We start from the raw sequence: 16,889 nt of genomic DNA, 5'->3' as shown, positions 1-16,889 counted from the left end.
GTCAGCAAGACAAAATAGATTGTAATTGACTTCAGAAAGCAAAGCAGTACACACACCCCTGTCTTCATTGATGGCATTGAAGTAGATGGTCGAACGTTTCAAGTTCCTAGGAAGAAATATCACCAGCAATTTGTCCTGGACCAGCCACATCAAAGCTATGGTCAAAGCACACAGATGCCTCTAGTTCCTTAGAAGGCTTAGGAAGTTTACAGGGCTGCCAACATTGGGCGAGAGTTGGGAGTGAGAAATTGCGAGAGACCAAGCCCGAGGGAGCATTGCGACCGGGGGGGGGGGGGGGTGTAGGTACATCTAGATACATCACTAGAGCAGCAGGTGATGTATATATGATTGTATAGGGGGGTTGCACGTAAGGTCACTGGGTCATAGGGCTTGACGCACGGAACCGCTCAATCCATCTGGAGGACATCCGTAACTTCTGGTATATGTTATTAATGCAAGAACCGCGTACTTTCCTACCTGTTAAAAACCGCCAAAATGTTGAATTTTTGCGCTGAAGAAAATTGTGGAAGTCGAGGTAAGTGGGAGAGACATGTACCCAACTTCAGAATTCCAAAAGTGAAGCGAAATGAAGGTAAAGAGAAGCGAGAGCTGAAGGGAGAACAGCAGCTAAAGTGCTTGGCGAACATATTGGAATTGAAATTATTGAATATCGCGTTTGCTCACTGCATTTCATCAACAGTAAGGCATTATTTATGCTTTTTCTTGATTCCTTTGGTATCTAAAAAGTCTCAGAAGTGATAAATCTGGCTGTAAATGTTTCTTCAGATGCGTTTTCATTTTGTATGTAAAAACCCACTTGAGAACCATGGGCGATTTAAAAAATTTACAACCATATTTATCACTTCTGAAACTTTTTAGATTTCAAAGGAATCAAGAAAAAACACAAATAATGCCTTAGTTGATGAAATGCAGTGAGCAAACGGCCAATGTCCGCCAAACACTCTGGCTGTTGTTGTCCCTTCAGCTCTCACTTCTATCTAACGTCATTTCTCCTCACTTTTAGAATTCTGAAGTAGGCTAAATGTCGCTCACACTTATCCCGATTTCCATAATTATTTACAGCGCAAAAATTGACAATTTTGGCGGGTTTTAACGGGCCGGCTATGCAGGAAACAATGGTAAGTGCCTAACCTGCAGTTCAACGCGTGTACTACATTTGGAGTAGCGTAGCAATAGTACGGGTCATGGGTCGTGACCCGACTGCCGTGAAACCTCCCTATAGTCTTTTCTTTTACTAGGTATCGTGCAAAAAAAATCTTTTCACTGTAACTTGGTACACTGGACAATAATAAACTAAATTAATTGAAACATTAAAGCTAATCATAAACATTCAGAAGACCTAATAAATCCTCTCTACAAACACTTTCTAGATAGCGAGACAAAAACAGGACCCACAGTAAATTTTAGGGCCTTGTGGAGTATTGTCGTACTGAGAGAAAAGTTGAGATATGTTTATTAGTCTTGTGCTTTTTTGTTCTATGTTGTAAAGAGTACTGTGTATGGTTCTGGTCACGTTGCTATAGGAAAGATATCATTAAACTAATTTACACTGATGTTACTGGGACAGGAAGGTTTGAGTTATAAAGAGAGGCTCGGTAGACTAGGGAATTTTTTTTCTGTAACGTAGAAGGCTGAGGGGAGTCTAAAAGACATGGGTTTAAGATGAGAGCAGAAAGATTAATAATGGGTATGTTACAATACTTACCTTCAGCGGCGCTGCAATTCTGCCACTGGCCGTGTGTGCGCGATTTTGGCGCGTTTGAGAGGGGGTGCGGGGTTAAAACGGGGTTTTTTACCGACCTGGTCCTAAATTATATTTGTTGGAGTGCAAGATGTTGCTAAAGGATCGTTCCGACGGCCGTTCTGTGTGTTTTAAAAAAAAATTTGCCCAACAAGTTAATCGCTGGAATGATTTTAAAATCAGCTTCTGAAGCCGTCAATACCGACAACGGGGCCGGATTTTATGTAGGGGCAGGTAAAAGAAAGGAGTTTATTTTTATGTATAAAAGTGTTTCTTAAGATGTATTTAATTCACATTTTTAGTTGCGAAACGGTGATTTTTTCCCCCGAAGAACCGGCAGTGTATTTGCTGCCGAAATGGGGGACTAAATTCACTGCAGCCTCAACGTTCCAAATGGTCCCGTTCCAGAAAATCCCACTCACAAGATGATTTAAATAGCCATTAATTTACAGGTATTAAACACTAAATTCCTTCCATTTGGCCTATAAACCCATGACAATGAGATTTAAAAATTATGTTATATTGTGAATTCTTGTGTGAATGTTATTTGGACACTTAGGCTATTTAAAAATGTTAATCTATTCTTAAGAAATCGATAGATGTTTAGATCTAGTAATTGGATTTTGTAATTAGCTACAATCAGGTAACTAACTAACTAACTATATGCTATAATTTCAAATCATCTAAGTAAGATTGTTTCATATTTGTTTCAGAATGCTTCAATCTATAATAACTGAAAATTTCTTTCAGTTCTCTTAAATTTTAAGAAAGTTATGGGCTTTTAAATGTTCTCGATCACAGCTTTTGTGTTAAGTCAATGAAAAAGCAATAGGGTAAAACAACAAAAACAGACTTGGTTGGTAGTCCCCTTTCTGCGGAGTTTAATGTTATAATAGAGCGATTGTTCCTATTTTCTTTTTCTTTCTTTTCTAGGGTCTATTTTCTCACTTTACTTCCTTCTCTAACTTCTTTTCTAAGGGCTTTCTTTTCCCAACACTCTTGCACTTCACGACTCTTGCGCACTTTCTTTACTTTCCTTACTTCTATCTTTTTCTTAAAGCTCAAAAAAAAAATGAAGCGGTACAAAAAATGTATTAAGATATATGTGTTGTGTAGTATTGTAATTTACCGTACTTCTAATAAAAATAAAATAAAAAAAAAAAAAAAAAAAAAAAGCAATAGGGAACAAGATGCCAATTTCCGAGCATGAAAATGCCCATAACATTTTTAATACTGAAGGTATGAAAGTGAATTAGGTGTCAAATTAAACTTCTTTTTATGCTTTATCTGATGGGATAAATGAAAGACTTGATTTTTTAAATCTCAAAATGTTGTAACATTTCTATTTATAAGGAACCTGGAGGCACCTTTTTCACACAGATGGCAGAGGGTGTGTAGAACCAGCTACCAGAAGAAAGAAGAGGCAGGTTCTATAGCCACATTTAAAAGACAGTTGGTCAGGTGCATGGATTGGAAAGGGGTGGAGCAATAGGGGGTCAGACGCATAGGATAGGAAAGGTGTGCAGTGATAGGGTTCAGGCACAAGCAAATGGGACCAAGTCCGAGAGGCAACTTGGTGGGCATGGAGGGGATGGGCCGAAAGGTCTGCCGCGGGGCTTCACCACTCTTGTGAGAGGAAGCGAGCTGCGCATGCTCACCTCTCCAAACATGGCCGCCCCCGTGGACCAGGAGCTGAAGAAGGTACAGGGAGGCCGCGGATCTTTAAAACTTCGTGCCCGGTCGCTCATTTGATCGCCAATTCAACGCATCTGAGACTGACAAGCACGTGTCAGCGGGGCAGCTTTTAAAATCGGGGTTATTTTTCGTTTTCAGCTGATATAATAAGCATTCTGTTGGTTCAGGCCTTGTGCCGGTGAGACCTCGCGCTGTCGTTTTGAAGTTCCGTTGAACTCCCAACAAATCATTAAGTATATTTCCCGGCCTGTTTTCACGTTTTAACCCGCTCGAGCAAAGATTTAGGTCATTTCATCAAAGGGGAAGCAGTTTGGGCGGTTGGAACAGGAAGGAAACGGGATGGTGGCAATACCCGTTAAAAACATGCCATTTTTATGCTTAATCGAAATTGTTGTCAGAGCAAATTATCTTTAAATGCAAATAATACTTTCAGAAACAATATATTATAAAGTGCGTCGCACGTTCGTCAGTCTCTGAAAGTGAAGGACGGGTCTTTATTTTGTCTGTTATGCATGTTGCTGGCGATTGACCTCGGACGTTTCCAGATTTTTTTGCATTCGCATCATTTCATTGAACTTCCTAAATCTAGTAAAGTCATTCATAATGACATTTTTCCATTCGGTGTTTATCTTCTGTCCTTCAAAAATGTATCAACTAATTTACTTAAACTCCTCGATAATTGGGTAACAATGACAAATAAGACATTGGTGATGCTGCATTTAGAGTACTGTATTCAGTTCTGGGTACTGTGGATAAATGTGAGATTATCCACTTCGGTATCAAAAACAGGAAGGCAGATTACTATCTAAATGGCGTCAAATTGGGAAAAGGGGAGGTACAACGGGATCTGGGAGTCCTTGTTCATCAGTCTATGAAAGTAAGCATGTAGGTACAGCAGGCAGTGAAGAAAGTGAATGGCATGTTGGCCTTTAAAACAAGAGGAGTCGAGTATAGGAGCAAAGAGGTCCTTCTGCAGTTGTACAGAGCCCTAGTGAGACCACACCTGGAGTATTGTGTGCAGTTTTGGTCCCCTAATTTGAGGAAGGACATTCTTGCTGTTGAGGGAGTGCAGCATAGGTTTACAAGGTTAATTCCCGGGATGGCGTGACTGTCATATGCTGAGAGAATGGAGCGGCTGGGCTTGTACACTCTGGAGTTTAGAAGGATGAGAGGGTTTCTTATTGAAACATGTAAGATTGTTAAGGGTTTGGACACGCTAGAGGCAGGGAACGTGTTCCCAATGTTGAGGGAGTCCAGAACCAGGGGCCACAGTTTAAGAATAAGGGGTAAGCCATTTAGAACGGAGATGAGGAAACACTTTTTCTCACAGAGAGTTGTGAGTCCGTGGAATTCGCTGCCTCAGAGGGCGGTGGAGGCCGGTTCTCTGGATACTTTCAAGAGAGCTAGATAGGGCTCTTAAAGATAGCGGAGTCGGGGGATATGGGGAGAAGGCAGGAACGGGGTACTGATTGCGGATGATCAGCCATGATCACATTGAATGGCAGTGCTGGCTGGAAGGGCCAAATGGCCTACTCCTGCACCTATTGTCTATTATTATAGGAAAGATGTAAGACTGGAAAGGGTACAAAAAAGATTTATGAGGATGTTGCCAGGACTTGAGGGTCTGAGCAGTAGGGAGAGATTGAGTAGACTTGTACTCTATTCATTGGAGTGCAGGAGGATGAGGGGCAATCTTATAGAGGTGTATAAAATCATGGGAGGAATAGATCTGGTAGATGCACAGAGTCTCTTGCCCAGAGTAGGGGAATCAAGGATTAGGTTAAGGTGGAGGGGAAAAAGATTTAATAGGAATCTGAAGGGTAACTTTTTCACACAAAGGATCGTGGGTGTATGGAACGAACTGCCAGAGGAGGTAGTTGAGGCAAGGACTATCGCAACATTTAAGAAACAGACAGGAACATGGATAGGACAAGTTTGGAGGGATATGGGCCAATCACAGGCAGGTGGGACTAGTGTAGCTGGGACATGCTGGCTGGTGTGGGCAAATTGGGCCGAAGGGTTTGTTTCTACACTGTATGACTGTGGAACCTTTAAAACTTTTGACTCTATAACATGACTTTTTACAAAATGTGCCTTGGGATGGAATGAGATGGCAGTGTTGCATTCATTGCCCATCTGTTTTATTGAGAAAAACATTCTTATGAAATGCTGCAGGGTTATGGTGATGATGCATTAAGAGTATTTTTTAAATGTTATCCAATATTGAAGGTACTGTGATTATATGTTGAAGTTTGAAGACATGTTGGGCAGGCTAGCACTATATTACTTGGAATGCAGGAGGATGAGGAGTGATCTTATCCAGGTGTATGAAATCATGAGGGGAATAGAAAGGGTAAATGCACAGAGTATTTTACCCAGAGTATGGGAATCAAGAACCAGAGGACATAGGTTTAAGGTGAAGGGGGAAAGGTATAATAGGAACCTGATGGATAATTTTTGCACGCAAAAGCTGCTGGTTATATGGAATGAAGTGCCTGAGGTGGTAGTTGAGGCAGATACTATAACCATATTTAAGAGGCATTTGGATAGTTACTTGGATAGGAAAGGTTTAGAGGGATAAGGGTCAAATGTGGGCAGGTGGGAAGAGTGTACATGGGCACCTTGGTTGGCATGGGCAAGTTGGGCTGAAAATCATGTTTGTGTTGTACATATCTATGACTATTAATTAAACTGTAACTTGTATGTCTGCAATTCGGTTAGGTGAGATAAAAATTGAATAATTGTGCATCATATGTAACATTTATGGTTACACAAGACAGTGTAGATGCCAGAATCCTGGGCAAAAACAGACTTGTGAAAGAACAGCGGTCCAGACAGCATCTGTGAAGGGAAATGGACAGTTGACGGTTCTGGACCAATGATTGAAGCTGCAGTAGTTGGATCACATAACCTGATATATTAATTGATATTGGATTCTAATTTACATTAATTGATATTGGAATCAACATTTTTCAGGCATCAAGGATTATTAGCTTGAATAACCGTTCAAATCTTAATACCTAAGTTAATTCCCCTTCACCATTTATTGTGCATAGTACAAATATTAGGAGTTTATTACAATGCTTGGCTTCACATTACGATTGTAAATGTAAATTTTGGAATCTTGTAAGAAAAATAATTTAAATGCAAGTTAAAAATCCATCTCCATATTGGTAAATCTATTTATTTCAATTATTAAATAAATTTCATTTCAATCCAAGTAATGGAAATTTGAATATTTATTTCACTGCAATGGTTTTATAAAACAAATGAAAATATTTGGGGTCACTCACTAATTATACAATTTTAATTTAAATATAGGTTGAAAGGAGATTCACTCTTTGGCTTTTCCATGATAGCTAGGAATTTTGCTGGATAAGGTTTACTTTGCATAAAATAAGATTACTCTCTTGCAAATCGATTCAAACATAATTCAGATACGCAAGCAACTGCAGATGCTGGAATCTTGAACAGAACACAATTATGCTGGAGTAACTCACCAGGTCAGGCAGCATATCTGGAGGACATGGATAGGGTCAGGACCCTTTAAAAATAATTTGGGTTGACCACTACATGCATAACTGGAAAACAATTTTATCTTGGCATCATGCTTGCTTTTTACTGGATTTCTGCAAAATGGAAAGATCATAGTACAGTCTGATATAAAAGAAATAAAGATTTTGACAGAACTGCGAAAATGGACTCGAGAAAATAGTATGCGCCAAATAAGATGCCATAATTGTTATGCCAATAAATAATTAACTTTAAAACAAATTAATAATTTTTTTATTCATTTTGTACTTTCGTTAGGCTTTTGCTGATTTACAGACCAAAGTGCTTTATACACAACAGAAGGTGAAACTTGCAGATTTGCAGATTGAACAATTAAATAGAACCATAAAACACGCAAATTTAACAGATGGAGAAATAGCTGCACTGCCAGGAGAAGCACGCATGTATGAAGGTGTTGGTAGAATGTAAGTATTATTATTTTAAACTCCTAACCTATTGAATCTTTTAAAGTTTGTTGTCCTTCAAAGCTTGCATTATTATTGAATGAGTCAGTGGGTTCATCGTTTCAACATTGCTTCATGACAAGGAGAAATTAAAGGGCCACGAATAACTCTTGTACGGTTTTTCCTGTCAGCAGTGTACATGTAGGCTTTGAAGGCCTCCTTGACAGGCAAATAAAAGAAAATATTTTGCAGTAATTTAAGTTTATACAAGAACATGAAAATAGAAAATGCTGGTGCTTGTAGAAATGGTTGGTGTACTGTATTGTACGTTTTCAGCTCCTTCACAATTCCTTTCTAGAAGGAGATTTGTGTCCTTGATCTGTCTGAACCATATGTGACTTCTGGTTGACTTTAAAACAGCCTTTGAAATGGCCAGGAGGTTACATAGTCCAATCAGATCTTAAGATCTGAAGAAGTGTAGCTGAACTAGACCCATTTATTTTTGAGTTTTTTATACTCATCCCACTATATATGATGTTAGACACAAAATGCTGGCGTAACTCAGCGGACAGGCAGCAGAGAAGGTCGAGCCCTTCTCTCCAGGGATGCTGCCTGTCCCGCTGAATTACTCCAGCATTTTGTGGACCTTCGATTTAAACCAGGATCTGCAGTTCTTTCCTATATATTTATGATGACATCTTTGGATTTTCCTTGAATTAACTTGATTTTATGTCATGCTTCCATTTTTTATTCCTATTTCCATTTTATTTTGCTCCATTCACTGGCTTTTTGTGGTTTTGATTGATTGATACAGCATGGAAACAGGCCCTTTGACCATTCAGACTAGTTCTATGTCATTGCATCCAGTCCCAACATACTAGAAGTAATTTTCAGAGGCCATTTAATCTGCACGTCTTTGGGATGGGGAGGACACCGGAGCACCCGGTGGAAACTCACGTCCTCACAAGGAGAACATGTAACTCTGCACAGATAGCACCTGAGGTCAGGATTGAATACAGGTCTCTGTCGCTGTGAGTCGGTAACTCTTATCAGCTGGGCCACTGTGCTGTTGACCTCTTGGCATAAGGAACAAGTTTCTCTTTTGTTTTGCTATATTTGATCGCATGTGCTTCTTGACGATCATGAGGTTTTAGATTTGGGAGTCGCATCCTTTTTTAAGGCAGTTGGGATCAAGGTTGACTTGCTTCCATTTTTTTTTGTGTCTAACCTATTTGGTTTGGAGTGACCTTGGTTTTGGAATGTAGTTGCTGTCGTTTGAAAATTTCCTGCTAGTTCTAACAAATAATTCTATTTCTGCAGAGGATTTGTGGAAAGTGGATACGACATTGTAGTGAAAAAGGTTAGAAAAAAATGCTTGGGAAATGTTTAACTCCAAGCTTCAGGGAGGTTGGTTCTGTTGTAGACCCTGGTTAGTATCATGACTTGCATGCTAAATTGCAACAGGTGTAAAATGAAGACTAATTTATGTGGAGAGTTAAATTTGAGGAAGGTAGTCCCAATATATAATCAAATCTTTAGTGAGGGTGCAACTTTAGCTTGGTGCAACTTGACATGAGACCCTGATTTTTCCTAATTTTATATATTTTATGGAAATTCAATTAAATGGTGCACAAAAAAACTATATAATTTCTAGACAATAATCTTTTGTTTTCCTATATAATTAAAGGCAGTGCATTTTATTTATTTTATTCTGTAGGGATTATTTGCATTCCATTGAATTCATGAACAATAGAATTTCCAAATATTGTTTATATTTAAATAGACACCGTAGGAGATTTCCTTTCCTTAGACTCCTGTTCCTGTTTAAAGAATGAGCATACTGGCAAATTGCCGTGATGCAATTTTTGTTCAGAAATAGTGAATACTGAAAATAATATGATTAAGGAAATGTCCTGAAGAAAAGCTGCTTTTTTGAAATTTGAAGCTGCTTGCAATTGAAGTTCAGTTCCATGTGACTGTGGGGAGAACATACTCTCCCAGTGGCTAGTCTTCACAGAAATGAAGTTGTCAAATTGCAAGTATTTATTATTTCATGTGAGTTTGAAACATGCCATTTACTAATTCCCTAGGTAAACCACTAACACCCATTGCGTGATAATATATTTCTGAACAAAAATGGCAGAGCAAATAGTTTACTTGAAAAATGTGCTAACAATAAACATATACACTCCAGAAATAGAAGGGTCTTTAACCACTATTTGGGTGACTGTGTGTTTGGATTGCATAGAATTTTGATTTTTGAATACTTTACCCAGTATCTAGAAATAGATTTTGTGGCCTGCCTTTGTGAATTGAATTGGTTGCAGGTTTATAGATGTTGCAGCAATTTGGATGAAGTACACACTTTTTCAGATTGTTGTACCGAGGAACCTTTGGTAAGATTTCAACTAATATTTATTGAGAAAAGAAACTGGGAAGAGGAAAGTGCATGTGTGTTTGTGCCTATCTTCCAACTAAGCTGAATAAGGACCAACACTTTTTGTTGCTGTCCATTCAGCAAACTATTTGGAGATGGTGCGTGGAAGTGTGGTGAGGAAAAAGAAAACTTAAACAACTTAGGGAGCTATTGAAAACTGCAGAACAGTCTAGTGGGATATAAGGTTGCAACAAATGTTACGAAACATAATATGAGGTTGATGTACTTGTCATCCCTTTGGCTGGAGTCCAGATGGGAATATTCTATTCAGAGAAATGGTTACATCATTGTAGCTATACTAAGAAAATTATGTTTCGTTGCATTAATCTTTGCTGACATTCCATGGCTATATTCAAAGATGGAAGAGAGAGATTGGGCAAAAGGACAGACAAGACATAAGAAGCAATTTGTTAGGTTCTATTTGTTGAATAATGAATATTATTTTAATATTTCATAATGTTCCTATTTTTCAGTTAATTAGGATTGGAATAGTCAGGAACATTTGCTCATTAAATGACAACTACAAAGTGAATTGTGAACTGTCTTAATTTATTAATAGAAAAGTTATGATTTTTCTCTTTTGTTTAGTCTGTAGTTTCATTTAAAGGTTATAAAATGCAATGGAATCTTTGAAATAATATCAGAATCACTTGATGTTCTAACAGTTACTGAAATCTGGAAATGATCTCTTGGCAGCTTGAGATCAAGTTAAGGTGCAAAAACAAATATTTTCATTTGTGAATATTAAAGCAACAGGAAAACTTAAAAAAAACCCCCACAGGTTTATGTCCCTTCTGATAGCACACAGGGTAAAGTTAGTTCTTATCTGTGGTCCTTTGTCAGAATATCTGAAACATAAAACCGACTTTCTTTTCTTCACTGATGTTTAAGCATTTATATTTATATCTTTGTTTAGAAATTGTCATGGCATTTATCAGGTATGTAATGCTACAGTGAACTGTACTATTATTCAGTTAATGGTGCCATGCCATTGAAAATATCTTAATGGACAATTTGTGCTATACATCTGTCCTTCACCTGGCCAATGTAACATATGTTTTCAAGGTGTAATATATATTTTCAGGTCATTGCACCATCTGAACTTTCTGAACATGAACTAATACATTTTACGTAGATTCATTTAAAGGACTAAGAATCTCATTAATTAAATTAATATTTTTTGTTTATATTTTGGTTATGAATAACAAATGTATCTTTCTTAAAAAACATGTTTTATTGCACGTTAAATATTTTATTTATCATTGTGATATCTTCCTGCCTTTTAGTGAGTTAAATTAAATTCTATATGCATTCTCCATTGCCTCCAGTATGTCCTCTAACAATCCAATGGACATCTGCATTGCATTTTTGATGCATTTAAGAAAGAACATGTTGTTTATCATAAGGGTCCACACATTCTTGTGAAAGGTGTGTTTTCTACTATGCAGGACTGAAGTTGGTGTTACATGTTGGTGAGCAAATGTGATGTAAAGATATGGTGAATTGTATTTTCCTGGATATTTCTAATGTATGTTATTCATTGTGCGGAAATAAATATATAAATGGAAGTTGTGCAGCTTGAGGAACTTTTGAAAGGATTATCAGACTCTTGCATGTGTTCTGGTCTCTTTAGATTCAAACTGCAAATGCCCAAATTAGGACACAAAAAGCATTATCATTTGGGCCGCTATGTTGACCCCACCTTGTGTTTTTGGATAATTTTATTTCTACCATATTAAACGTGGTGTACTAATGTCCCCACTGACTATGTTTTAATGTCTTCTAGGAACCTTGTAACACTGATGCGCATTTTAGGTGTGCAGGCATATTTACCTTTGTTCACTTGTAGGCAAGTTTCACAACGTCTGTCACTGCAGTTTATCAGTGAATTGTTAATTAAATGTTTCACATCAATGAGAGGTTTATCCTATGTGGCCTAAGTGAATTGTCAAATTTTCCCCTTTTTTAAACAACAAATATTCTTCCTATTTATCTTCTCCTTACTAGGCTGTGATCTGTGAAAAGTAACCTGAAATACAATTGTTTGCCTATTATAACCACTTGACAAAGTCTAAGAACTGAAATACTGAGAACTATATTCTGCACTCTGTACCTAATCCTTTCATCTATCCACTGTACGAGTTTGACTTGATTGTATTTATCTGATATGATTGGATAACATGCAAAACAAAGAATTACATGGTACCTCGGTGCACATGACTATAATCAAGCTAAACCTAAGCTGGAAATGCTGGAATTTTGAGTAAAATACAAAGTGCTGGAGCAACTTGGGCAGTATCTGTGGACAAAATGGATAAGCAATGTTTTCAGTTGGAACCCTTCTTCAGATGAATTGAGAATCGTTTTCTTTTCCTCATAGCAGTAAAATCAAAACAAGGAACTTTGCATGCTCAGGAGTGTTCTTTTTCCAATATGCTGCTTCAAATTCTAATCGATTTACATTATTAGTTTTAGATTTTCATTGCATGCATTATTTTTTGACCAACAATATGAGTAGCGTGTTATTCATTGTGTTTCTTTGTATGCCAGACGACCATGGCGATTTGCACACCCATTTTCTTTCCCTTTGTCTGAAAATGTCAGTGTACTACGACACTTTATTTTTCCTGGTGTGCATTATATCGAATCTTGGTGTTTTCAGCAATATCTCAGCCAGGAATGAGAAATTGTAATCTCTAGGACATTATAATTCATGGAAAAGTGTACTATTTTTAGGGGATTGAGGTGGGGTGGGAGATTGCAACTTTCATGTGGTCCGCCCCGTTTCAACGAATGCAATTAAGGTGGTGTACACAATCAAATAAGATCAAGTAGAACAAGTTATCCTCCAACGTTAGGCTGTGCATGCTATATGCAAGAAGAAGAAGAAGAAGAAGGGGATTGAGGTGAATGCTGAGAGGAGGTCCATCGAATAATGTTCATTATTTAAGATATTAGTCGACAATGACATAACAATTAAAATTAATTTATATTTTCTACACCTAAGTATCAGATCTCCACGTGCACCATTTATGGTAGATGTTGGCTTTTGTTATAACATCCTTGTTCCCATAAGGATGTTAGGAATTATGTTGGGTGAAACGGTGACCACTGAACAGGATGACAACTGATGTCTGATTGCATATGAAAGGGGTCTTAATACCAAGTTGTGTTTTGGAAGAGAACAATGTGGATCATGAAGAGAATGGTCCTGGATTCTGGGTGGATTTGAGTAGGGGAACTTTGCTGTGAGATGAAAGGACATTGACAAAGCAGTTTATGGGCATGTGACCATTGAAATGGATTTTCAGGATTGGGATCTTGCATAGTCTGGGATCCAACAAGATTAGAAAGACTCAAAATCATAACATTGTTTGGGATGGCTAAATACTGGGAATATTTACAAGAAGCAGGGTCTAGAAGTATTGTTGGGAAAGGTATGCTGGAGTATTGGAATCAAAATGCCAGAGACTTATTGGATAAGAAAAATCAATAGCAAAGTGCAATAGAAATAGTGAGTATGTTACCCATGTACATGAAGATTTCAAACTTGTATGTCCTTCCAGAATATATAACAAATGAATAGAAATGAACATTAAATAAAAACAAATACAATTCTGGTTCACTTGGCAGAATTTCTGGCGTATGTGTATTTAGTATCACAGCAAAATAGATTGCCAACAAATTTGAAGGCACTGTGTTGCAGAGTGGTGATAAGTATACTTGTATCTGGCAATGTGCCAGTAGATTCTGAATCACTTGACTCATCTTGCATGATGACCATATTTTGTTAGTGATACTGAAATTCTTGCAGGCTGTAATACAACCCTCTTTCATGCAACACCCATTTTATTATTTTTAAATAAACTTGCATGAACAAATGAAATACAATAAGCTCATGTTTTATCCCTATCTTCTGTGATGAGTTGAATTTAGGTTTAAAAGTTTAAGTTTTTAATTTTCCTTTATTGTATTTTTGGAGGACATCCAACAGCTGCAGTAAAATTTTTGAGCTGTTTCCAAACTTAAATTAGAATTCCATATTTTCTTCAGAGTAGACTGCAAAACTAGGCTTACGTAAGGTCTGAATATTGCTCTTGTCAAGTGTATCTATGTACATATGGCTGAGCCATATAGACCAGGAATATTATGGGTTCAGTCATAGAGATACTCTGAATTAGCAGATGGAGATTAGTTGGTCTTAATGTCACTGAGATCAGGGAAATGTCAGGCAAGCTTTCTACACTTGATTACAATGCTATGATTTATAGTTTAAAAAAATAACATGGTGGTACTATTTTAGGACAAGATCAGGCTTGACGGTAATGTTCAGCAGTTTAACAAATTGATATTCATTATCTACAAACCAACAACAGGATGAAAATGTTAAAAGTGTGTGTGTTATTTAATGTTTAATTCTGTGTTTTTTAGAATATTGGTTCTGTGCAATATTACCAATGGAGTCTTTACCTTGAAGTGTATGACAAAGAGATGTAATTAAATTTAATATCACTTTTTATACCTGCCTACTTCTATAACTATGGATTTCATATCCCTGTTCCTCGATGATCGATGTAACAAAATAGATTTTGAAAGCTTTTCATTTTGGATGAATGTGTGAAAAAAACTTTTCAAGCTTTTCATCTATATCAAAAAAAATCTTAATGTAAGATAAATTTACGGAGAACTTCAAACTGTTGATTAAAATACAAAAGTGATTTGGGTAATGTGTCTAGGACCACAATATTAAACTATTTCCAGTAAGTCCAAGACAGCATTTCCTGCAAACTGCAAGGCGTACTGAGTACATACCATGAACTACCTCCCTCTAGTTCTGTCTAGAATAAAGTTGATGATTTTTGGTTGATTTTATGTTTGCCTTTCAGTTCTTTTTATATTGTTGCAATTAAATCCTTTCATACCTCATAGACATATGATGCAATATAACAGTAGATAAGCATGGATATGTATGCTTAAAAATATATATAAAATTGTATTTAATTTCAATGCATTGATTATGATATGATTCTTTGGAAGAAAAATGTTGACATTTAGCTTGGGCTTTAAAATTGATCCTTGCAGCAAATTTTTAAAATGTTTTTAACTTTTAGGTTTATCCTGCAACCAAAAGTCATAATTCATAATCAGCTCCTTGAGAAACAAAAAATAGCAGAAGAAAAGATCAAGGAACTTGAGGTGAGTGCTCATCATTCATGAAAATGAAGAATGTTGAACAAGAATTTTCATCCTAAAACACATGAATTGCTATTTTGCAATGACTTTGTCCTTGTAAGGCTATCCCTGTATATCAAAGATAGATACAAAAAGCTGGAGTAACTCCGTGGGCCAAGCAGCATCCCCGGAGAGAAGGAATGGGTGATGTTTCGGGCCAAGACCCTTCTTGAGACTGAAAGTCACGGGAAAGGGAAACGAGTGATATAGACGATGATGTAGAGAGATATAGTACAATGAAAGATATGCAAAAAAGTAAAGATGATAAAGGAAATAGGCTGGTGTGACTTGGGCGGGGAGGGATGGAGAGAGGGAATGCCAGGGTTAGCCAGAGGAAGTCGGCGAAATCGATATCATACCATTGGGTAGACAAAAATGCTGGAGAAACTCAACGGGTGAGGCAGCATCTATGGAGTGAAGGAATAGGTGACGTTTTGGGTTGAGACCCTTCTTCAGACTGATGTGGAGGTGGGGGGGATGGGAAGAAGAAAGGAAGAGGCGGAGACAGACTGGGAGAGGTGGGAAGGGGAGGGGAAGAAGGGAGAAAGCAAGGACTACTTGAAATTGGAGAAGTCAATGTTCATACCGCTGGGGTGTAAACTGCCCAAGCAAAATATGAGGTGCTGCTCCTCCAATTTGCGGTGGTACGCACTCTGGCCATGGAGGAGGCCCAGGACAGAAAGGTCGGATTCGGAATGGGAGAGGGAGTTGAAGTGCTGCGCCATCGGGAGATTAGGTTGGTTAGTGCGAACCGAGCGGAGGTGTTGGCGGAAGCGATCGCCAAGCCTAAGCTTGGTCTCACCGATGTAGAGCAGCTGACACCTAGAGCAGCGGATGCAATAGATGAGGTTGGAGGAGGTGCAGGTGAACCTCTGCCTCACCTGGAAAGACTGCTTGGGTCCTTGGATGGAGTCAAGGGGGGAGGTAAAGCGACAAGTGTAGCATTTCCTGCAGTTGCAAGGGAAAGTACCAGGGGAGGGGGTGGTTTGGGTGGGAAGGGACGAATTGACCAGGGAGTTACGGAGGGATTGGTCTCTGCGGAAAGCCAAAAGGGGAGGAGATGAAGATGTGGCCAGTGGTGGGATCCCGTTGGAGGTGGCGGAAATGTCGGAGGATTATCTGTTGTATGTGACGGCTGGTGGAGTGGAAGGTGAGGACAAGGGGGGCTCTGTCCTTTTTATGAGTGGGGGGATGGGGAGTGAGAGCGGAGCTACAAGATATAGAGGAGGCCCTGGTGAGAGCCTCATCTATAGTAGAAGAGGGAAACCCCCGTTCCCTAAAGAATGAGGACATTGCCGATGCCCTGGTTTGGAACACCTCATCCTGCGTGCAGATGTGGCGTAGACGTAGGAATTAGGAGTAGGGGATAGAGTCCTTACAGGAAGCAGGGTGGGAAGAAGTGTAGTTCAGATAACCATGGGAGTCGGTGGGTTTGTTGTAGATGGTACACAAATATGCTGGAGAAACTAGATGTTGGTCAGTTGTCTGTTACCTGCGATGGAGATAGTGAGGTCTAGAAACAGTAGGGAGATGTTGGAAATGCACCATTTGAGTGCCGGATGGAAGTTAGTGGTGAAATGGATGAAGTCAGTGAGTTCTGCATGGGTGCAGGAAGTAGCACCAATGCAGTCGTCAATGTAGCGGAGGTAGAGTTCAGGGATCGGGCCACAGTGCGCCTCGAACAAGGATTGTTCAATGTACTCTACAAAGAGGCAGGCATAGCTGGGGCCCATATGCGTGCCCATAGCTACACCTTGGATTTGGAGGAAATGGGAAGAGTCAAAGGAAAAGCTCGATTTTTCCAGCA

The 16,889-nt window shown here is 38.6% G+C and overlaps 1 protein-coding gene across 5 annotated transcripts in view; it reads left to right on the top strand.

Annotated features, from left to right (window-relative positions):
• Positions 1-16,889, top strand: part of pfdn1 (prefoldin subunit 1) — a 374,815-nt gene that overhangs the window by 310,781 nt on the left and 47,145 nt on the right. For 2 of the 5 annotated variants that reach the window (XR_008724260.1, XM_055643127.1), the window contains exons 2-4: positions 3,422-3,463; positions 7,268-7,434; positions 14,962-15,046. Coding sequence is in view for 4 of the 5 variants with exons in the window: in XM_055643127.1 (XP_055499102.1) it covers positions 3,422-3,463; positions 7,268-7,434; positions 14,962-15,046 (294 nt within the window). In the remaining variant the exon portion in view is untranslated. Of the gene's footprint in view, positions 1-3,412; positions 3,464-7,267; positions 7,435-14,961; positions 15,047-16,889 lie in introns of those variants that run through there. The other 3 variants (XM_055643126.1, XM_055643123.1, XM_055643122.1) reach the window with 2 other exon arrangements.

Source organism: Leucoraja erinacea, chromosome 11 (assembly GCF_028641065.1).
Source record: "Leucoraja erinacea ecotype New England chromosome 11, Leri_hhj_1, whole genome shotgun sequence".
Lineage (NCBI taxonomy): Eukaryota > Metazoa > Chordata > Chondrichthyes > Rajiformes > Rajidae > Leucoraja > Leucoraja erinaceus.
Note: the sequence above shows the minus strand (reverse complement) of the source record. Positions and strands in the feature narration are given on the sequence as shown.